The sequence below is a fragment of the Martes martes genome, assembly GCF_963455335.1.
Source record: "Martes martes genome assembly, chromosome: 11".
Lineage (NCBI taxonomy): Eukaryota > Metazoa > Chordata > Mammalia > Carnivora > Mustelidae > Martes > Martes martes.
Genome location: NC_137899.1, coordinates 71,256,750 through 71,280,097, shown reverse-complemented (window position 1 = coordinate 71,280,097; position 23,348 = coordinate 71,256,750). Strand labels below are relative to the sequence as shown.

General features: G+C 39.2%; 1 protein-coding gene across 1 annotated transcript in view; it reads left to right on the top strand.

Moving 5' to 3' along the window:
• DOCK4 (dedicator of cytokinesis 4) overlaps positions 1–23,348 on the top strand; it is a 422,803-nt gene that overhangs the window by 216,280 nt on the left and 183,175 nt on the right. Inside the window, exons 9-11 of the mRNA XM_080818711.1 lie at positions 17,734–17,815; positions 19,117–19,177; positions 23,137–23,269. Of these exons, the coding sequence (XP_080674837.1) occupies positions 17,734–17,815; positions 19,117–19,177; positions 23,137–23,269 (276 nt within the window). The remainder of the gene's footprint in view (positions 1–17,733; positions 17,816–19,116; positions 19,178–23,136; positions 23,270–23,348) is intronic.

Sequence of the window (23,348 nt, the reverse complement as noted above, 5' to 3'; positions counted from 1 at the left end):
TCTCCTGGTTAAAAAAATAGATATATTTTTAGATAGCAAGGACAGAATTTATAAGATGTGTAGTTAACAATGATAATAGTTTCAAAATCTACTTTATATGCTTTTGAAGGAAATGAATCGGTAAGTTAGAAACACAAACCAGTAGTGCTAAAAAGGGAAGAAAATAAAGGCTTGAAAAACAGATCCAAATTGCAGCTTAGCACTTGCTTTAGAAATGTGAAAGATTATTTGGAGATAATACTTGCTAACATATTGAAGACTGTCTTAGAAAGCTTGGTTTCCAGATAGTTTAACAAAAATTCCCCGTAACATTGTCTATATAACATGTTGTCTCTAAAATATTTAACAAACTATAGGAAAAGTAAAAGGGAGGCATGAGGTCACTCTTCTACTCATTCCTGTTAAGCTAAGGTTTTGAAGACGATGTAAATTCCCCTTTGCCACTAATGTTCACATTGCATCACCACAGGAATGTGTTAATTTAGAATTAAAATTAGCTGCTCTCTTAGTTTTGTTATAAACATTTTGGAATCTCCTAAAATATCCTTTTAGGGTTTAAGCAACAGAGTTCCCCTTCTTTTATTCCTATGTGCTTGATGAAAGTAGGAAAATAACCTGGGTGCAGGATGCCCAAAATATGTTTTTGTGGTCTCCCAGTTCAGACCAGGAGTTGGACCTTTTTTCTGCTCTGTGACGTGGCCGGGCTCCCGTACGTGCCCGCCTCTCCCTTCGTCTTCCTCCTTTTTCCCTCTTCCCCTCTCCCTGTCCTCTGTCACACACACACTTCTCTGATAATCCACCTGAGAAGTCATGACCCTAGAAGACATCAAGCCTAAGTCCTTCTTCACTGCTTCTACATCGTAATCATCGTAAAGATGATGAGCAAAAGAATAAGTAAGAATAAATAGATATGCTTACGAGGTGATGGCACAGTTTCAGATTTATTTTCTTGCTTTCTGAGACCTTGGGCAGCACAGCGATTATTCTTCTAGGGAGTTTTCAGAACCTTGCTGTGAGTAGTTTTGGTTCCATTGATGGCACAGGGCAAGTCACCATTACCTTTTGAAGAGGCCTTAGGATGCACAGATCTGGAGACCGGACTTGACTCTGGTCTTTGCTGTTGACTGCAGCTGCCCTGACCCCTTCACTTGCCTCTGTCTTTTCATTCATCTTGGAACTGGTGACAAATCTGACTTTTCTCATGGCTCCCAGCCTAGCTTATAAGTGTAAAGTATTTGCATCTTCTCAGAAAAAGGTATTACAAAGGTAAGATATGATTTTGAGACCGTGTGTTTCTTCTTAGGCCCAACAGTGTGGGATGTATGGGTATTTTAAAACCAACTTGCATTTCTTTTTTAAACTTTTTTTTTTTTTTTCCTTAGAAAATTTCAGATGTGAAAAGGTAGAATAGTATCATAAAGCCTCAGGTACCTGCCTCCAGCTTCAACAGTGATCAGCTCAGACCTGGTCTTATTTAAACCACACCCCTTTCCGGTCCTCCTCATTGCCTCCAGGTTATTTGGAGGCAAATACCAGATATCCTGTTTTCAAATGTGGGTATATCCCTAAAAAGAGGTATTCCAAAGAAATTACCACCTAAGAAATTAATATTCCCTAATTTTTTAAAAAAGATTTTATTTATTTATTTGACAGAAAGATGTCGAGAGAGGGAACATAAGCAGGAGTAGTGGGAGAGGGAGAAGCAGGCTTCCCGCCAAGCAGGGAGCGGGACATGCAGCTCCATCCCAGGATGCTGGGATCATGACCTAAGCGGAAGGCAGACACTTAACGACTGAGCCACCCAGGCGCCCCTTAATATTCCCTCATGATCAAGTATCCATCTCCATCCAACCTTTAGTTTTCCCATATTGACTCATACAATATTACAAATTCCTTATCTGGAATTAGCACTTACCTAGAACCCTTATCTGGAATTCCAAATTCCTTATCTGGAATCCCAGATAAGGAATTTGTAATTTATAAGATCCAAATCAAGCCCATATATTACAGCTAGTTGGTAAGTTTCACAAGTCACTTTTCAGCTACAGTTTCCCTCCCTCTCTCCCTCTTAAATTGTCTTGCAATTATTTTGTTGGGGAAACTGATAATTTGATTTTTTTTTCTTTTTCTGAGTTCCATGTCCAGTCCAAACAAAGTAAATCTGTAGACAAAAGATGGTATATTTAAGTGAATGCTTTTGTTGTTAAAGATCATGACTGCTATAATATACAAAAAATAAGACACATCCCAAGTATAATATTTATGGCATTGATCCTGACCATTAATCACAGGAAGTTACCTTGTCCAGGTATAGGTGGAAGGGCCAATGTGGGCTAAGCCGGTGGAGGTGTGCTGAGAAGCAGTAGATGTTTGTTCCTCCCACAAGGCAGACAACTGGTTGGGACTTTTATTTTTTTTAACCTTTCCTCCTCTAAGAAGCAAACAGCCAGCATTTACTGAGCACTAACCATTTTCCAGACTTCATTCTAAATGCTTTAAAAATATCGTCAGCACTGATACTGTAGGCGAGGAAACCAAGGCACAGAAAGTTTGCATAGTCAACCAGGGTTAGAATTTGAGAGACTGATAGTCGTGTGTGTGTGTGTGTGTGTGTGTGTGTGTGTGTGTGTGTGTTATTTATTTATTTGACAGAGAGAGAGATCATAAGAGTCAGAGTTAGAACTTCAGAGACTGATAATCTTTTTTTTTTAAGATTTTATTTATTTATTTGACACAGAGAGAGAGAGAGAGAGAGATCACAAGTGGGCAGACAGAGAGAGGAGGGAAGCAGGCTCCCCGCTGAGCAGAGAGCCTGATGCGAGCCTCGATCCCAGGACCCTGAGATCATGACCTGAGTTGAAGGCAGAGGCTTAACCCACTGAGCCATCCAGGTGCCCCAGAGACTGATAGTCTTAATAATAAGTTGTTATAAATTATTGATAATGATAATACTAAACATAGGGTCTCAAAAATGCTCTGTGATACAGAAATTGGTTTTCTGAATTGAGTCCTTCTCAAATACTTTTAAGAAAAGCACAGTAGCATTGACTATTACTGTGTGCCAGTAGTAAGAAGGTTAGTAGTACTTGGAGATGGCAAATGCAAAAGGAGACAACCTATGAAAATCATCCCCTTCTGGTTCAACTCAGTGGAACAGTGACCCACATGTATCTCGACAATACCAGGAAGGGTACATTTTCCACCGAAAAACTTAAATTGTCACTAAAGTTGGGTCATACTTAGAAAGCCCATTAATTTTATCTCAAAAAAATTTCTACCCAGACATGTCCCTGAACGTTAGGCCTCTCATGCAAGACAACTGTTGCTGTAAGTAGTCACAAAGACTTAGTCAACCTCTGATGCCATCTTGCTCACATACACCGACCCTGTTCTTCCTGTCCAGCTTACCTACCTCAGTTGCTTGTGTAACAGCACCAACCCAGAGCTCCCTGCACATAAAGCTACATTGGACTCCACTCTCAGCAAATATAACATGCTTTGATTTATTGGAATTTTGTACAGTCCTGACATTAACATAATTAGTAAAAAATGAATTTGATAAGTTTTGTATGAGTAAAGTGGTTTTAGAGAACATCTGTCTGGTTGAAAGTTTGTAATTTCTCCACTCTACAAGGGTATAGCTGGGAAAGTCAGGCAGTCATTTCCCCAGATATCCTCCGTAATTTTGTTTTATTTTCTTCTTTTCTATTCTGTTTATTTAACAAAGCACTTACATAATGCTTATGATGTGCCAGGCACTGTTCTAAGCTCTTTTAAAAATATTTACTTACTTGTCTCTTATAACAACCCTATGAGGTAGGTACTGATACTGTCCCCATTTTTTATGGATGGGGAAACTGAGGCACGGTACGATTAATAGGTGACAGAGCTAGTATGTCATGTGGCTGGTATCTTAACTTGCAGCCTCATCAGGTGTCAGTACTCTGAGTCATTTTTCTATACCCAGTCTCCTCATCTTTAGGATTTACCATACCCTGTTTTCTTCCCCAACCAAGTTTTACTCACCAGTGTGTGGTAAGGGGTCTGTTGACGGTTTGTTTTTTTGAGAAACCGGAGTGGGAGAGAAAATGAGCTTGTTGACAGGAAGGATCCAGTAACAAAGGAGAGACTGCCCTCAGAGGAGAGGGGAAGTCTTTGGTGGGTCAGTGTCCCTTTGGAGGCATCAGGAAATCGGCCCGAGACTGCAGGTGGAGAGATGAGCTGGGGCCAGAGAAAGGGACAAGTTTGTGGAACAGTGTTGGTGTGTATAAACTGAGCTATAGGATTGGGTTTATCTGGAGTCTTTGTTAATATATATATATATGTGTGTGTGTGTGTGTGTGTGTGTGTGTGTGTATACACACTAGTTAACCTTATATGTTACACATGTCTCCTTTGGCTTGCATTTAGAATTGGTTTTTGAACAATTTGGTGACAGAAATACTCCCAGTGTTTCTGTTTTGCATAGGCATTTCAGTTCTGCATGTGTGTACTCATTCATATCTTCCCTGTGAGGAGATGTGTCAATTAATCTACAACAGACTGTAAATTATATGGGCCAATGAAAATGACATCGTTCACTGGCTGACTACTTCCCTTATAACTTTCATTACTTTGTTTACTGATGTATTCTAAGGCTTCATTAATTAAAGCTGTAAATTTGTTTCACAACTAATGTATTACTGTATTTCATTCTCATCAGAGAATTTGTTTAATAGGACCTAAGTGCCACAAATGGGTACTTAGCTTAGTACAGGGCTGCTCATGCATGCATGCCGCTGGCATAGGCTTTTATTTGAGAAAATAGCAGCAGGGTAGTACTCCTGGAAAGTCTTATTCTGGTAATTAAATTCCAAAAAGTCTTTTCATAGTAGTTAAATTCAGATAAAATTTATTTTCTTCTGGTACCTTAGTCACATTCTTTCCTGAAGTTATGTATTTTTCCTACCATCATATGTGGTAGGAAATACATACAAACTCTTGATTTTCCTTGAAATGCCTCATTTCCATGTAAATTTTATGTTGCCCCCTGTCACCTTTTCTTTTTGGTATATCATCCTAATTCTGTCATTTATGAGAAAGGCAAGTAGTGAATATTATTGTTGGAGCCCAGGGTTTTTTAATATGAATTTGTACAGAACTATGAAATATGTCTGAAGGTATCTCCATCCTCAAGACACATATCTTCCCATATCTGGTACAGGCAGCACTATATAGTTTATAAGTGGCCCAGGTCTGGTGTCAGAGGGCCTGGGTTCAAATCCTGGGTTGTTTTTTCTTTTTAATTCAGTAGCTGAATCAGTCTGGTGCGTTAATTCATTTTTCTTATAGCTATTAATTTTCTGCTAAATGAAGATGATAATAGCACTTTCCTCTCAGGGCTTATTTGAGGATTAAATGAGATCATAGATACATTTCATAATGTAATGCTTGACACCTGGTCATTGGTCAGTAAATGGTAGCTATAAAGATTATGATTTTCAAATACCCAAATAAGAAATGTACTTTAACATAACCAGAAATGATAAGTAGTATTTGTTCTTGAATTCTTATATTTTATGAGTACTTATTGTTGTTTTTTTAGGTACAAGTTATTACAGTTAGATAAGATTCAGAGAGACTTCCTGGTTAACAGGTAGAATGGCATCAGGGGTATGATTTGCTTTAAAATACTTCAACAAGAAGGGGGAAAAAAAAGCAAATGGAAAACAAAGTTAGAATAAAGGGATAGGTGGAACTAGTATGACATAATGTCATGACTGTGGATTCCCTGTGGTAGGTCTATAGGTTCTTGGTTGAACTTTTAGCAATTGTGTATAGTTAATGAGTTACCTGCTTCACATGTTTTATGCACCTAGGCAAAAAAGCAATGAAGAAGAAGATTGGTTTCTTAGTCTGGTCTAGTCTCTAGTTGTGTGGATGTCTTGGTTCCATTCTGCCTGTAATAATATTCCTGGGTTTATATAAACTGACAATAATATCCTTGATGATGGATTTGACAAAACTTGAGAGGAGTATTTTGTTAAGGTCTAGGACATTCAGTATTTTATAATATGTGCATTGTAACATTACCTTTAAAACTTTTTTTTAAAAAATTTTATTTATTTATTTGACAGACAGAGATCACAAGTAGGCAGAGAGGCAGGCAGAGAAAGAGGGGGAAGCAGGCTCCCCGCGGAGCAGAGAGCCCGATGCGGGGCTTGATCCCAGAACTCCGGGATCATGACCTGAGCCAAAGGCAGAGGCTTTAACCCACTGAGCCACCCAGGCGCCCCGTAACATTACCTTTAAAGCATAAACTTTGACTCATATATAAAGCAAAAGAGCAGCTTTTAGAAGATGAATCAAGATTCTGTGAGAGGAAGTACTTATATGTTCAAGCAAAATCTTATGTCTTCACTAGGACCAGCTTCCCAGAAACTCTTTATTAGTACAGGTTCGACCTCTCAAAGTGAAGATGCGCAGCAGTTCTGCGAATGGCGTATTACCTCTAACCATTCACTTGTTCGTTCATTCACTCATTGCACAAGTTACATAGGAGTATCTGTTGGTGAGACCTTACTAGAGATTCAAAGATGAATCTTGGAGCAAATGTCAGAGGGGGTCCAGGATGCCAGGAAAGGCATCTACTTAGAGAGAAAGGGTGCTGCTTCTAATGTGGGAGGAAGGGAGGTGAGGGCAGTGAAATGGACAGAAAATGTTGAGATGGAAAGACTGGGTTTATGGCCTTGATCTTGTATAGGTAAGGTGGGGAAAAATCTGCTGTCATTGGAAAGCAAAAGAGAATTAATTGGGGGCTGAAGGTGATTTACAGGAACAGGGTGAGTGGACGCTGAATAGAAGTGTGATAGGAAGTGAGTTAGTGCAGAATAATAGAATTGCTGTGTGTGGTGAGGCCTCTCTGAAGAGAGACGTCTGAAAGCGGTAGTGAGTCCTGGCTCTCAAGTTCTACAGCTTTTGCCAGAGGTGCTCAGGAAGTAGGCGTCAGAAGCAGGGGTTGGGGGTTGGAGATTGAAACATCCCAGTTGGAAAAGAATGAGAAGATTGGGAATCTGGCATCATGATGAGTAGAATCAAAGAAATGACAACCGTAGCTTCCGATGGGTCTCTTCAGAGGCAGATGAGATCTAATAATAGCCTTTTCATTTTTTAAAGGAAATTAAAGAAGTGGTATTTTGTTTTGTTTCTGAAAAATTCAGGTACTGGGAAAATTTTTTAAGAGCTTATAGAAGGCAGCTGTCAGAGACAATGGCTACTCAGCCCAAACTAGGAAAAATGTGTCTGAATTGTATGCATTGTAGTACATTGTTTCTATCGTACGTAACCCAGTTAAGAGAGCAGAGAAGATTTTTTAATTCTCTGAGCACTATGCTAGAATTTCTCATTTCATACATCATTTGCAACTTATTAGAGTGTGATCACATAAGTTCAGCATTGATATTTTTATCATAAATGAGGAGCATTTATGGTTTGTGAATGCTGAAAGATAGCTGGCAGAGAGCTCTTCTTTGAGTGTTATGTTACGAAGCTGACTCAAAATTGTAACCTCTCCAAAGCACAACAACAATGTAGAGAGAGAAGGTCTGGCCATACATGCAGGGAGCACCACTCTGCTTGGGAACAAAAATAGATGAAGGCGTTCAGAGCTCCTCCTTGATTGTGGCAACATCAACTACTCTGTACCGCCTGGAGCATTTCCTGCTGTGTCTAGACGTGCTGGCTCACATCTCGCTGTGGGTGTCTGTCCATCCGTGACCCGCAGTGATCTTCCCCGGGGCCTCCTGTTTAAAGGCACTACTGCTCCCCATCCTCCCTCTTCTTTTCCATCTTCTAATTCTTCCAGCAGGTGCATGAAAACTGGGGCCATTGTCACTTTGGAGTAAATCAGATTGTGTGGTTTGCTTCCCCTTTGGTCACACTTCTGTGTCACATATTAAAAAAAATAATAATAATAACAACAATCAATAATTGCTTTAGAGATGTGGTGATGTCTTTCATCAGAGACATTTTAAGAAATGGGCCAGGAGGAAGATCTAAATTAAAACAGAAGAAGCCAAGAAATAACTTCATTCATGCTAAGAACACTGGGGTAAAAACCATTTACTCCTTTTCTCCATAGAATTTTAAGAGCCATACAATTCCATTTATTTTTCCAATTGCAAATTAATACCTGATTCTAACAGTAAGTGGCTGGAAATTCAAGATGGCAGAAAACTGAACACTCAGTGGATTCAGAACTGGCTTTCTCTCTTTTAGCCCTCCCCACTTACTCAGGCTCCTTGCCTCTTCATTTTTTTTTTCTTTTTTTTCTTTTTTAAGATTTTATTTATTTATTTGACAGAGAGAGAGAGAGAGATCACAAGTAGGCAGAGAGACAAGCAGAGAGGGGGCGGGGAAGCAGGTTCCCCGCTGAGCAGAGAGCCTGATGTGGGCCTCGATCCCAGGGCCCTGAGACTGTGACCTGAGCCAAAGGCAGAGGCTTAACCCACTGAGCCACCCAGGCGCCCCATCTAGTAGCCACATTTTTTTTTAAGATTTTTTATTTATTTATTTGACAGACAGAGATCACAGATAGGCAGAGAGGCAGGCAGAGAGAGAGGAGGAAGCAGGCTCCCTGCTGAGCAGAGAGCCCAATGCGGGGCTTGATCCCAGGACCCCGGGATCATGACCCAAGCCGAAGGCAGAGGCTTAACCCACTGAGCCATCCAGGCGGTCCTCCTTGCCTCTTCTTACTTAGACTGTGCAATCTTGTAGAATGTGACCAGAAGGCCCTTTTACCCCTCTTCCTGTGTTTTAAAAAATGATCAGCTTGGTGGTCTTTTCACCAAGAAGCTGTCATCTCTGTCTTTCTTGCTCTGTGCTATGTTTGCTGCTTATATGGAATTCAGATTTCATTTTCCTAAGTTCCCCACTGAAGAAGTTATGGTCACACTGAGCAACCCATCTTGCAAGGACTTCTTTGGTGCCATTTCTGCTGTAAGATGGTTGAACACTGACAAAGGAATTATGAATGATAGGGCCCTCGTTGGCTCCTTTCTGAACATAAGACTTTATCCCCTCATCATCTTCTTGTGCCCACTGGGTGGGTGTTGATGTGGTTAAAGATCATGCCATTATTGTAAGATCATGCCATTATTGTCTCATTTTTGTTGTCATCCTTCTACGCCAGTGGGCATGTGCCTATCAGTGAGAGGGAGAACTCAAGCTGTTGAGGGCTTCTGGAGTGTTGATGGTGTTGTTTCGTGTTTCTCTTTGTAAATCAGAAGCACACTCTTGGACCTGTCCCTATGGGAGCATCATTTGCAAAATCTGTCATGCTAAAAAATGTGAATAAAAATTGACAGACACATATACAGTGCCTTTTCCTCAGTATTTCTCTTTAGAGATTTTTGACTGCAAGTTAAACAGAAACTGTGTCTTCTTTTTATGTCCACTGAGCATAATTTCACACTGTTGCTGTTGAGTCATTGATGATCATTCATTGAGCAAACAATTACTGCTGTCCTTCTCAGAGCCAGGCACTGATCTGGGCAAGTGGGGACACATCAGTGAATAACCCAGGGGAAAAAAAAATCCTGTACTTCCAGAATGTGGATTCTAATGCTACTGAAATACTCTTAAACTTTAAGTCAAGAAGTATTTTTGAAAGATAGTTTCTATACCATCTCATAGTATTTTAGCCAATATAGTGTTTCCGTTTCACAAAAATATTTGCAGTGTCTAAAGCAATGCTTCCTAACCTTTTTGGTACCTTTGCCTCCTTCTCAAACTTAGGAAAACTATAAACCTCTATTGGAAAGTAATGTACCTATTCTCATTCACATTAATATTTGTATATCGGTTTAGACATTTTGTAGCTGCCTTATTTAAAAAAAAATCATTTGACCTTTAAAAGCCCAAGTGCATTTGTTATCTAGCTCATGAATACTATTTAATAATGATTTAGATAGTTTTCAGTTTTTAAACTTGTAATGAATGCAAAGAATCTGTCAGTAAGTTGTTGAAAGGAAATTGGATTTTTTTGCTTATTTTCTTTAAAAAAAAACCCCATCTTTTTGAGATAATAAATGCATGAAAGATGTGTTGTACTTAGTGGTTTTGTAGGGCTTGACTTACTTCCAGTTTTATTATTTATTCTGCTTTCATTTATGATTTCCTTGCAAGGAACTGCATGCTTCAATCCAGAGTATATTTAAGCTCAGGGTTGCTCTATTTTCAAGATTTCTTATTACATATGCTTTCCCTAACAAAGAGACATTGTTAGAAAGGTCAGAATAATTACTGTGCATCGACCAGAGTGTTTCCTCCCTCGTGGTGTGTCAAATATACAATATTTATAATGATCAAATTATGTAAATTCACAGAAGAATAAGCACAAGATATTCTGCCTATATAGGCTTTCTTATTTCATGGTTCCTGTTTCTGTTGACAAGATCCTATCATTGCCTACTTTTTGTTACTTCTCTGAGAAACTAGTGTTCTATTGAAATTCTTAATGAGTTCTCTAGAGATGGTGCAAGAAAGTATTTCCCTGAGTTGCTCAAATGGTATAGCTATTTCTAAGGATTTACTTGAATTCAACATTGGGATTTCTGGAGTCTCAAGTCTTTTGAACTTACAGTCATTACTATTTTTCTCAAATCAGTCAATGCAGTCATTTTTTAAAATTCATCAGTCAGTGATGGATAGCACAGGCAATATGAAATGGCAGATGATATGTATATCACTTATTTATAATTTTAAAAAGCATGGAATTTCTTTTTTCGTTGAGTTATACTCTTCTAGAAAGAGTTTCGATTCAGATAGCTTTATTCTCTGAAAGAAAAAATAGCATGAAATGCTTTTCAGTCATCTTAAGTAGTAAGAATCAACATGATGTTCAAAATTCATAATAGAGTTGACTCTTAGTTTAAAAAAAAATCTCCCCTTGTATCATTCAACTGAAGAATCCTTTGCTGTCCTGACAAAGCCATCACATCGGTTGGTTGCTTAGTCTCTCACTGTCAAATATTTTTAGGGTGAATCTGGGCATGGGCATTACTATTAAAAACAAAAAACTCAAGACTCTGTCTTCTCTCTAGGTGAACTCCAGAAACCTTGGTAGCGACAATCACTCTCTTTCCATTTCCCTGTAATCAGAAAAAAGCTCATGACCCTAATGTTGCTTCAGTTTTAAAATTAGAAAGCCCATTAATAGCTTTATTTAGGAAGTCTTGCTCGAAGAGTTGCTTTCATTTATTACCAAGGAGAAACTGTCCCTTGTCTGGTTATGTGGTTGGGAGAAGAACAGTGAAAAGTCTTTGGCCTGAAGGTACTGGCATGCATTGCCTGTTTTCTGGTATATCTGACTCTTATAAAAGACAGCCAGTAGTTCTAACTCATTAGGGCCTGGGCATTTGGGTCAAAACAGTGGTCCTTAAACATAGCTGGACTTATAAACATGCAGGGAGCTTTTAGATTCATCCTGACCTAGTAAGTCAGGATGTCCAGGGGAGGACCTGGGTTTTATACAGCTCCCAAGAGCATGTTGTGTGCACCTGGGTTAGGAGCCCCCGGAGGAGAAGGCGGGCAAGTGTCTCTCTTTCCCACTGAGCATTCCTTTCATTTTTCCTCTGTGCCACGGTGAGCACTGAAGCCCTTGGTCCAGTGGCCAGCCCAGCCTCCACCCATCTCCCCAGAGTCTTGCCTGAACGGTGGTAGCACCAGCTCATGGGGGGCGTTAGTCCACATTTAGCAAGTAGTTTGAGCCTTCCTGTTTTCAGTTGTCCTTTGCCACTTGCTCTAGGAAAGAACATGGTAACAGTCCCCCTCAGACTGTTGGCAGCATCTTATCCTGCTCATCAGTCAGAAAGCATGTGACAAAATGCAGAAGCAGTGAAATAGAAGCATGAAATCACCTTATGTTTGCATTCTCTTGCCTTGTGTCTCGAGGCTCTGGGGTGAGCACAGCTGAGACACCCACTCATGGCTTCTCCCTCTTCCCTTTGTCCTCTCGCTCCCACTGTTTCTGCCTTGGCTCCTGGTGCACCTCCCTTTGCTTCCACTCATCATAGAGTAGATATTGTTATCCTTACACATGGCAAAGTTAACTGTAAAACAAGTGACTTCGCATTTTCAAAGGCACTACATGGGCAGTTGTTAGTCAGATGGTTTCTTAAAGTGTAAAAGAACCAGACAGTTCAGGGTTTTTCTGATTAGTTTACCAGAACTTGAGCATCTAAATGTTTTCTCTCTTCTGCTACTGTTACTTTTGGGGATCCTACATTTATTTCAGTGATTTAACTGTTCGAGTGATTTTAGAAAAATTCTTTATAATTTTCTGTGGATTGGTCAGTCTAGGCTACTAATCTTTCACATCACACGTTTCAACCCAAGATATTCCCCACTCATATGGTTTTGGATGAAGTACAGCTTGTGTAATTTTCACATTCCTGAGATCACCAGGCAGTTTTGCTTCTTATGAGTTGGGAATTATAGAGAGGTAAACGTGAATCATACAGAGAAATAGAAAAATCTCCTTGGCGTTGGCCAGTCCTAACTGCAGGTGCATTGCTCTTTGAAGCCAACTGCTTATCCTAGGAACACCCTATGGGAGAGGCACTTGATAGGATGACTCAGAAGTCTGGGAGCACCCTCCCACACCTGGCCTGCAGGCCTCCAAGACCCTAGGCAAGGCCTTTCCTACAGAAGGGCTGTGTTAGGCAGAGGGACAGGAAGAAGGAGCATCCTGTCCTGCTGAGTATGGGAACAGAAGCCATCAGAGGGCTCCACATCCCGACTGCACACCCCACATGATCTGACCACGGGCAAGAATTTTCTATCCAGCTCTGCATGGAAATACACTCTTCATTATCAGAGATCTTTTTGAGTACGTCGGAACGCGGTGGCACAACTGAGCAGGCGCACAGATGTTAACTCCCTAAATACAGATACATTTGTGGGTGGCTTGATTCATTCATTCGTTTGGTCAGTCAGTCATTTATTTTCAGTTTCATGCATTTTCGTTATTATTTTTTATTTTATTGAAAATATTCACAGTAAAAACCCTCTGTTCACATGACATGGTTAGTCTTGCTCTGCTTTGTTCACAGTAATCTGTTCTTTTACATACCACTTCCTACTGTGGTTAAGACCTGAGATTCTGGATTCAGGCCCCGAATAATTGATTTCCTGGCTGCAGCGTTGCTGATCATGCAAGTTTGGCCAATTTACCTAATATCTCCCAGCCCCAGATTCCACATATGCAAAGTAGGGATGGAGGTGGTTCCTACCACATAGGGCGGTTGTGAGAAGTAAGTGAGAAAATCCATGTGAAGTGTAAGTCGTGATGCCCAGCACAGGGTAATATTTACTTGTACTATTTTTCTCTTGGGCCCAGGATGGGGATGCTTGTTTACACTCTTATTTCATTATCTTGGTTTCCTCCTAAAATCCTTGTTAGAAGAAGGCACGTCATAGATAATAAATAATTATGGGTTTTTTTAATGCTTTATTTCCAAAGAAAGAATCTGTCTTTGTTGATTTATAATATAAAATGATTTATAATGACTTACACATGGAATTCAGGTGGGCACTAAATTTCTCTGGGAAATTTCCTCTGGGAGAATATGGCAGTATATGGAAAAGTCAAATGAGGATTTTTTTTTCCTTGCTGGTAATATCAGCTCACATTTCTCAGTGTTTCTGGAGTTGTTTCTATTTACTTATTCCTTAGTGATGATGGACACAGTATTCTCGTTTGGAAATATATGATGTCACTGTAGATTTTTCCATCACTGTATAATATAACAAAGATATAAAGTGTGCACGGGGACAAGGCTAGAAGCATGATCTAAAATCTGGGGGTGCCATGAAGTTAATTAGATGACTCTTACATCTGGTGGGGAGGCGCCCTTGATTGAAATGTCTCTTTGGAGAATTTCATGTATTTCTCACCACAAAGTAAAGGACATTATGGGGAAGAGAGGGAAACTTAGGAATGCAAATAAATCTCCCCTCTTGTTGGGATTGTGTTGTATTTTTTTCCTAAAAGATTATATTTGTTCAGTCTTTAATTAACCACTGAGGAAGTACCAGGTCATCGGCTAGCAGCTGGGGATGTAAAGGTTAATGATGATCACCCCATATTCTCGTTCCTGACAGTGTATTAGCAAGGAACACACACACCTGTTATGATTAGGAAAAAAATGTAAATGATGTAATTGAGGTATTCACATCTTACCATGTCAAAAAGGACACTTTTTAAGCTCACAAAAACCAACTGTGTTTTCTAATTGGAGAAGCCACCCTTTTCCTTAAAGTAGAGTCTCAAAAATGCCTTTGTGCGTAGCCACAAAAGTTTGTGAGAGAATTATAGAAGATGTACCAGAGTGCAATGTCAGCGATTTGTTCAGTTTTTTCCCCCGGCCTTCAAGACATACATTTTGGTATTGTCCAAACTTGGAGTGGGGGTGGGGTGGCGGGATATTTATTTGTAACTCAAAGATTCTGAAATATTTTTCTATAGGTCATCTTCTTACCTCTGAAACCATTTGCTGGTTAAATAGGTCCTGTATCATCAAACCTAAAGAAAACTTGATTTGAGTTTGTGTAGTAAATTGTTACTAAGTGAATAAAAAATTTTTTTAATTGGCCACAAAGATTTTTCTTTTCCCTTTTAATAGAAGTCTTTTTTTTTTTTTAAGATTTTGTTTATTTATTTGACACAGAAAGAGAGAGAGAGAGAGAGATCACAAGTAGGCAGAGAGGCAGGCAGAGAGAAAGGGGGAAGTAGGCTCCCTGCTGAGCAGAGAGCCTGATGCGGGGCTCGATCTCAGGACCCCAAGACCATGACCTGAGCCGAAGGCAGAGACTTAACCCACTGAGCCACCCAGGCACCACAATAGAAGTCTGTTTTTTTTTTTTTTTAAATTGCACATGAGTTATTTTTCCATAGTACCCTTCGTCAGTCTATTTTTATCTCCCCCTTAAGGCATGCTTAAGCGAGGGGATATGTCATTGGCTTAGTACATATTGATATTCTTTCTGAAACAGGATATGATATAGTATAATACTTGCATAATCAGGATCCTGTCTAGACTGGTGAAATTAAAATAGTGACAGAGCAAAAGGAATCTCTTTCTGAAATAGAATACTTTAGGAAACACGGCTTTACCAGAATATTGATGAAGCTTGCAAATATGGAGTGGTATTTTACATCAGTATTAAAGTTAAGATTTTCGTATCTAGAATGCCTTGTTGACTTTTGTCTATTCATCTTATTGTATTCATTATTTTAGACTGGCCTATCAGAAGATAAAGGGCAGTTTGTTGTAAACATTCCAGTAGGGATAAAGAGGAGCCTCAAACATAAGTGCATCTCAATAATATATAAAAATATAAAGTAGCAGATGCTGTCTGTGATACAGAAGAGGGGAAAATGGTCACATCGCCTGTATTTGGGGCTAAAGTATAATCCATAAACAGTCTTTGATGACTAAGAAGCAAAACCAAATTCCAGTCTTAAATCTCAGGAGAGTCAATTAACTAAAGCCAAATTCTTAAATCCATTTTGGAGCTCTGCATTTGTTTAATAAAATAATTCTATTTTCCAATTTATTTTTCTAGGTATGTTTCCTTGAACAAACTACCAAGGAACTATTTTAAGCCAGGGACTGCTTTGAAACCTGCTGAAACAGATTTCTGCTTCTTTCATTCCCATGAGGCCAAGAAGGGTGTGGGGAGAGTAACCCTGTACTCTTAGGACCAGGCTTGACCGAATCAGTGGGTGTCCCAAACAGATGGACGGCTTCTCTCTTATCTCAATATTCTGGAAATATTTGCTCTTTATTTCTATAAAGCAGAGAAAAGACTTACCTTATAGCATTCATAGGAAGTGCAAAGGTTTTGAATTAACACATGGGATTGAATCAGTTCTCAGCCATGCACCAGATCTGTGATCTTGGACAATATAATTTACTATTTCTCAGTTTCCCCATCTATAAAATGGGTATAATAGTAGTTAGTTCTGTCTTTATAAGGGCATAATGAAGATTAAATGAATCAATTCCTGTTAAGTCCTTAGCAGAGTAACCATCAAATGGTGAATTCTTAACAACAATAGTATTACCTAGTATGATTATTTAAGTATAATTCATTTATTTGAAGATGAATTTTTACACATTTACTTCAAGCATATCTTAAATTTGAAATAGTAGTGAATTTTCTTCTGCTGTGAAGAAAGCTTACAGTCCTCCTTGAAGTATAGTAAATGACGATTGGGTAATAAAAATTTAACTCTGCATCCTCTTGGATCTTTCATTCCCAGACTGGCCTTCAGAATTGTAGCATGTGGGAACATTAGCTTCACTTGAGAATTCTTGCAACAATTTGTATTCTCTTCATTCAGACCTCATCAGCCACTGCTTTCTGGAAAAATACCCCCAAACCCCACAGATAATAGTATGGGATGACCCCACAGAAACATACATTGGTGCCCTTTCTCATATGAGAGGGCAGGAATAGGTATAATGTAAGAATAAAGAAAAACATGGTAAGCCAGGTAGTTGAATCTGTTACGTGTATCTATCTAGATTTAAATCACAAAAGAGAATAAAAATGTTCCAAAACAGTCATAAATTCATATCCATATGCTTCCTTAGAGATGTGGTTATGGCTCTTGCTTCTTCTCCTGCACGAGACAAGGAGATTTGCGTTGACAGAGCCAGTATTTAAGGCAAGGGTGGAGTGGTGAATAAGCATGGTGAGTTGGTAGTTCTGAGCCTCACTAATGCCCCACACTCTCTTTCCCTGCTTGGTCCTCAGCCTGAAGCAAATCTAACCTCGGCCACACTGTGTGCTAATACCCTGGTCCTGCATTCTGTAGGTGTTGGCTGTGTTCCCTCCCTGAGGTGGGCAGCCATTTGATTCTGTCATAGGCATGAGGATATTGAAATTCAGAAGCTCATGGTTGCTGGTACATTCATTTTTCTCTGGTCAATATTCTTTCTATTTTACTTATTTGTTTTTCTTTTTATTTGAATATAAATGGGTATATTTGAATATAAATGGGTAACATTACCTTGGGTCTAAATTACATCCACAAATATATTGATTTGAATTAGTAGCTGATCAATAGCATTTGTGTTTATATTTAATTTGGGGATGCTGTATTTTCATATGCAAGTTCAGTGGGGAATTTAAGGTCTCCTTTTTCTTCATGGACCAGCACAAATTCAAGTTTCATTTCTTGGACCTTCTCTTGGTATTTTAGATGATATATTTATAAGAGCATAAAATATTAAGCCTTCTGCTAGATGGTTACCACTCAGGATGGTGTCTTTGTATGATGTTAATTAAATACATGACACACATCATGAAAAACAATACTCTTAGGTACAAACACACAAAACATGGTAGGTCAGTTTTTTTCCCTTCCTGCACTAACTTAGTTCCACTTCTTGGAATAGTAAGAATGCATTATCACTGATATAGAAACCTATTCTTTTAAAGGTTAATCTTTTGTTTGCATAGATATTTATGTTTTCTGCTTTTGCTGATTTGCCAGTATTGTCAGAAGTGAAGTAAATGTTTATTTTCTTGGGTGTGCTTCTAATTTACAACAGCAATTTTGACATCAGATGAAGGACCTAATATGTTTTGAGTTTACCTCTTAAGATGAAGAGTAAATAGAAGAGTGATAAGTCCTTGGATATTAAATAATTTTCAGAATATTAAACTTTTTTTCTCTTGTAGTGAGAGATTTTTCCTGAGGCTGAATAGAAATGGACTTCCCAAAGCCCCAGATAAACCAGAACGACATTGCTCTCTCTTCGTGGTAGGTGGATCTTGTTTTGTCTTGGAGGCGGATTTTTCCAGCTGTACTTCATGTTACTTGAGGAAGTAAATTATTGTGAGAGAACATAGTGACTTCGCTTAACCTTTGTAAATAACACTCACAGTACAGGAGGGCGGGGCTACGGGCCTGGGTGTTAAGGAGGACACGTGCTGTGATGAGTACTGGGATTTATATGCAACTAATGAATCATGGCACCCTACCTCAGAAACTAATGCTATACTATATGTTGGCTAATTGAACATGATAATATAAAGCATAAAATAAAGTATAAGTGCTTGACAAAAAAACAAAACAAAACAAAAACACTGAAGTACAGTTAGTGCCCAGAATCTTGAATACCACCATTCATAGACACATCTCTGTTCCTTTGGTTTATGTTGGAGCCTGTTACACTCTGCATGACGTATGGCATTTAGAATGTACTTAATAAATGATTAAAGAATGAGTGAGAAATTAAAACAAGAATTTTCTTTAATGTATTATTTGACATCAGTAGACTTACCCTGTAAACTTGTAGTGGTATTTTTATTTTATTAAGTTTTTAATTAAATTCCGGTTAGTTAACACAGTGTAATATTGGTTTCAGGTGGACGGTATAGTGATCCAACACTTCCATACATCACGCAATGCTCATTACCACAAATGTACTCCTTAATCCACATCACCTATTTAACTCATTCCCCCCGGCTCCCCTCTGATAACCATCAGTTTGTTCTCTGTAGTTAAGAGTCTGTTTCTCAGTGTGTCTCTCTCTCTTTTTCCCTTCGCTCATTTGTTTTGTCTCTTAAATTCCACATATGAGTAAAATGTGGTATTTGTCTTTCTCTGACTTATTTTGCTTAGCATAATACTGTCTAGCCCTATCCCTGTCTTTGCAAATGGCAAGATTTTGTTCTTTTTTATGGCTGGCTAATACTCCATTAATACTCTATTTCGTGTGTGTGTGTGTGTGTGTGTGTGCGTGTGTGTCTCACATCTTCTTTATCCATTTATCTGTCAATGGATACGTGGGCTATTTCCATAATTTGGCTATCATAGAATGGGCCTTTTTTTTCCCTTTAAGTATTATTTGACATCCGTAGACTAAGAGTGTTAACTTGATCATCGTGGTATTTTTAGAACAGGATTTGAATTATATGCTTCTGCTACAAAATTCCATTAAGAATGTCTGCATTATCTTTGTCTTTCTTCTGTTAATTGTAGAAATAATGTGCTATGACCTTTAATAATTCTATATAGCTTATGAGTTTTAAAATAATCCCACTTTTTTTTTTTTATAGGATTTAGGTAGCAGTGAGCTAAGAAGGGACGTCTATATCACTGTGCACATTATCCGAATTGGTAAGTAACACTTGCTGGTATGATAGGTGTGATAGAACAGGGGGAAGAAATGCTGAAAGGTCTCTGTGTTGGTGTGATCTCTTTGCTGTCTGGATCAGAAAACAGTGAAAGCCAGTTTGGAATCTGAGAATCCCCACATTTGGGATTGTTCCCATGCCTCCCCAAACTCACGGACGGCTTCCTCATTTATCATACATAGACTTTGTTTTCTTCCCATAGAAGTCGTTAGGTAGTTTGTTGTGCTTTGCTTTTATTGGACTCCATAAACATATTTGACTTAAAATTTCTTGTCTTTTTAAATTCTAATTTCTGTTAACAGCATCAATTAAACTTTAGGATCTGGATTTCCTACAAGTTTATGAAAATTTTATATACTAATTGGCATTCTCCAAAGTGCAGAATGCTACAGAGCATTATTGCAAAAAGTGCTATACAAGTAAAGGGTTATGAAACCCTGAATGCTATATATATTTTCCACTTTTATAATATCATCAGCTCATCAAAGGGTCTCGGAAGTCCTCCAGGGAAATATTAAAATGCCTCTCTGACTTTGTTGGCCCTAGTTTTCTCCAAATTCGATTTGACCATGGAAACATTTGCATAATGTAACAGTTATTAAAATCTTGCAGAGCACACTTTGGGTGTTCCACACTGAACTTGCGCAACAGAGCCAGAATAAGTTCACTTGTTTTTACTCATAAAATGCCCCTAAAAGCAGGTATTTTATGGCAGAGGTGCTAGGTATGATGAGGAATGCCATAGCCTACACCGTTTTTCTATTAAAGCTAACCAGCTGATACTGGGAACTGGTTCCCACTTCTTCACTGCCTGTGCTCCATTATTTGCTTGGGAATACTTCTACCCCATAGTCACGTCTTGCCATGCAATCCTGCATAGTGACCTTTATTTTTCTAGTCTTTTCTCATTTGCATCTGATAACCGCGTTGTGCACTGAGAGAAACTATAAAAACACGTTGCCATCCTAACATAGATTTTCCATACATTTTTTCTCATAAAAGTTCTGAAAACCCATTTTCATTGTATGCTCTTTTTTGATTTGAGGGGCTATTGAAATAAAAAGAAAAAAAAGTAAACTTTTTTGTTTTAATTTTCTTCTTTTAAGTGAGTATATATGGGGAAAAAATTGGAAAGAATCTTTAAAAATATTGAGAAAGTTGAAATGCGTGCTGCTGACTATTTACGAGAAAGCTTTTAGGTTCCCAGAGGGGCAGGGGGGCAGTTTGTTAGATAATTCTTTGTGAGTGTGTTCTTTTCATTAAAATTCATAATGCCGTTTGTTCATGTAAAATGTGGTTTTGGATGCCTTCGTGTGAATGTTGCATTTGAATGTAATCTTCTACAGTATCAGGAGAAAAACTCCTTTTGCTTTCAGAACTTTTTAGAAGATATCTGCAGGTTTTGGGTGGTAGAAACACATGTGGCAGGGGGGCTCCAGGCCCTGCTCGCCCAGGGCCTGGAGGCCCCTACTGCCTCGGAAGCCGTGTGCGTATTACCAGTCACACGGCTGCCTTTCGAATAGTCGGCATTAGATTAGTGATTGCATGTTTTGCCCTAAGATTTTTATGATCATTAAGCCATCAGAATGAACGTTGAATTGGAAATTACCTGTTACCCATTTTCCCCCCTGAGCTTTGGTCTCAGCTTGACACTGAGATTACTGCAAGAGCTGCCTGATGATCGGGTCCCTTTTACCATTTTGACACTTTGAGACTGGGAAGAAATTAGATTAAAAGTAAGAAACTCTAAGAAAGGGCAAGGCTTCGTCTGCTGCAATGAAATTAAGGAGCGGAGGATTCTTGTCTATCAGGGACAGATACCTCTTACTTCTTCTAGAATGTCCCTTGTATCTGCTTTAGTAAGAAAAGGGCACGCTGACCCTCACTGGCTGCAGAGAATGGGAGCGATGGCACCTTGCCTCAGAAACTGAGCCCGGATCTTTGATTGTTCAGAAGAGGATGGGGAAAAAAGAGAAAGAAATAGTTCCATATCCTCCTGGCCACCCTGCTAAAGGTTTTACCACCTCTCTGTTTCTCCTTTTGGCTTTTAGTTGGTAGCTAAAACTGTTTACTAAATATTACTGAATATTTTTTAGCCTTCCCTATGCCTACCTTCCTTTCTGCTTTGAGAATTTTCCTGGAAATCTGACCAGAACTGTGAACTTTTATTAATTCTAGAGTTGGGAACACCAGGCCTGGCAGCACAGGACCCGACCATGGTTTTGGTATCCAAAGGGTGGTGCCTGCCGACCTGGGGAAGAAAACTTGAAATCGAGGGTCTGAGGACATGAGGGGTGTGAGGGCCTAGGAGTGATGGTGCCCAGTGATCAGAGAGGGACTGGAACCTCCCTGCCGTCTTCTCAAGTTGCAGGGGATGGCTGCCTGCACCCCTGTATGGGGCTGTCCTCCCCCCAGACACCTACAGTTTTTTCTTTCCTGCAGTTCTAGCCAAAGGGGGTAACAAAAGATCAGGGTGCTAGCCCTGCCCTGCCTGAACTTCCAGGAATATAAAGCTAGAGGAGTCCGTGGAAGTAATCATGATGAGAGTTTCAGGGATTTTGTTTTTACTTTTTACAGCTAAATTTCTCATGTGATGTTAAGTGATTTTTGAAATACTCCACTCGGGAATCTTCGAGTCATTCTGTTGTCTTGCATTTACCAGGGAATGATTAAGCAAGAAACATAAATTGTGATGTCGGTAAAGATAGGAGGATACATTTCGTCCTAGTGCAATCTGTAATAATAATTAAAATAGAGATACCGTCGACTTTTTTTCCCCATTTCACGAGTGATCAGAGTTTTAAATTTGTGAGTTTTGTGAATAAAGTATAATTGGTTGTTAAATTCAAGTATGACATGACAGTGTTTGATTTGCCAGTATAATTTATGTTAAAACATGGGTTGAAATTTAGCCACATATTTAAGCATCAGGTCATGAAAACGTGATTCTTTAAATTTTGCACATCTAAAAAGCAACTGGCCTGTTTTCTAGTTTTGAGTCTAATTGATAAAATGAGATGTTTCATGCTATTTGTAAACACTTCTCTAAAAACGATGCATTGGTGTGGTAATTTTACTGTATTACTGATAATGAAAGCCAGTTAGATATTGCCATCCCCCCCTTTGCTTTTTTTGGTACCCATTTACCATCGGCTTTGGAAAGTACTGGAGTCCTCTAGTTGTGCTATAGGAGAATTTTGCTCAGATGGAAAACAACTTCTATACCCGTTCGTTGCCAAGCATCTGGAAACAGATTTGCATACTTTTATCATTATTTTTCCTCACATTAACTTATTATATTTCAGCTTCAGAATCCTATCTGCTTTCTGTCTTCAAAATTATCCATTGGCAAATACAATAATAAATTAAAACAGTATCTCAATAACATACTTAAAAATATATAACAATTGAAACAAGATGAAACTATGTCAGAGTGAAAAGCATCCCAGGAGATTTTAGCCATTGGCTGAATTGTAATCAGCCTGAGCCCTGGGTCAGGAAAGGGACCTGCACACTCATTTGATTGTCTTTGCTTACTTGTTTTAGCTTCAGGGAATCTCACACTGCTTCCTTTCAAAGGTGAAATATTTGAAATTGTTCTTTAACTATGGAAATTTTTTCAAAAATAGAAAAATGAAATGGCACCATAATTGCATTTACTGACCCAAACCTCCTGGGTTGTCTTCATGAATCCTTGGGGAAGGGTTCCCAAACAGAGGATCAGCTCCAGTTTCCATGTTTCATTGGTGATAGCTGGTGCCCAGAGTTTCATCAATGAGCCCGAGATCACAGAGCGAGGTGCCTGGAAAGGAGAGTCAAGAACTGAAGCAACATCTCCTGCGCCCTTTCATTGCCCAGTTCCATTGGTTAGGGTCTCTGTATCCGTTGAAGGTGCACTGGTCAAGTGCCTGCATGGGTCATGTTTGCTTTTCTATTGAACAGGTCGAATGGGAGCAGGAGAGAAAAAGAATGCCTGTAGCGCCCAGTACCGGCGACCCTTTGGCTGTGCAGTTCTTAGCATTGCCGACCTGCTGACCGGAGAGACAAAAGATGACCTCATCCTGAAGGTGTACATGTAAGAAGCATGCCCCATGGAGGGACTGGAGCGGGAAGCGGGGGCACCTGTGGATGCCATGTGGCAAAGGTCACTCCAA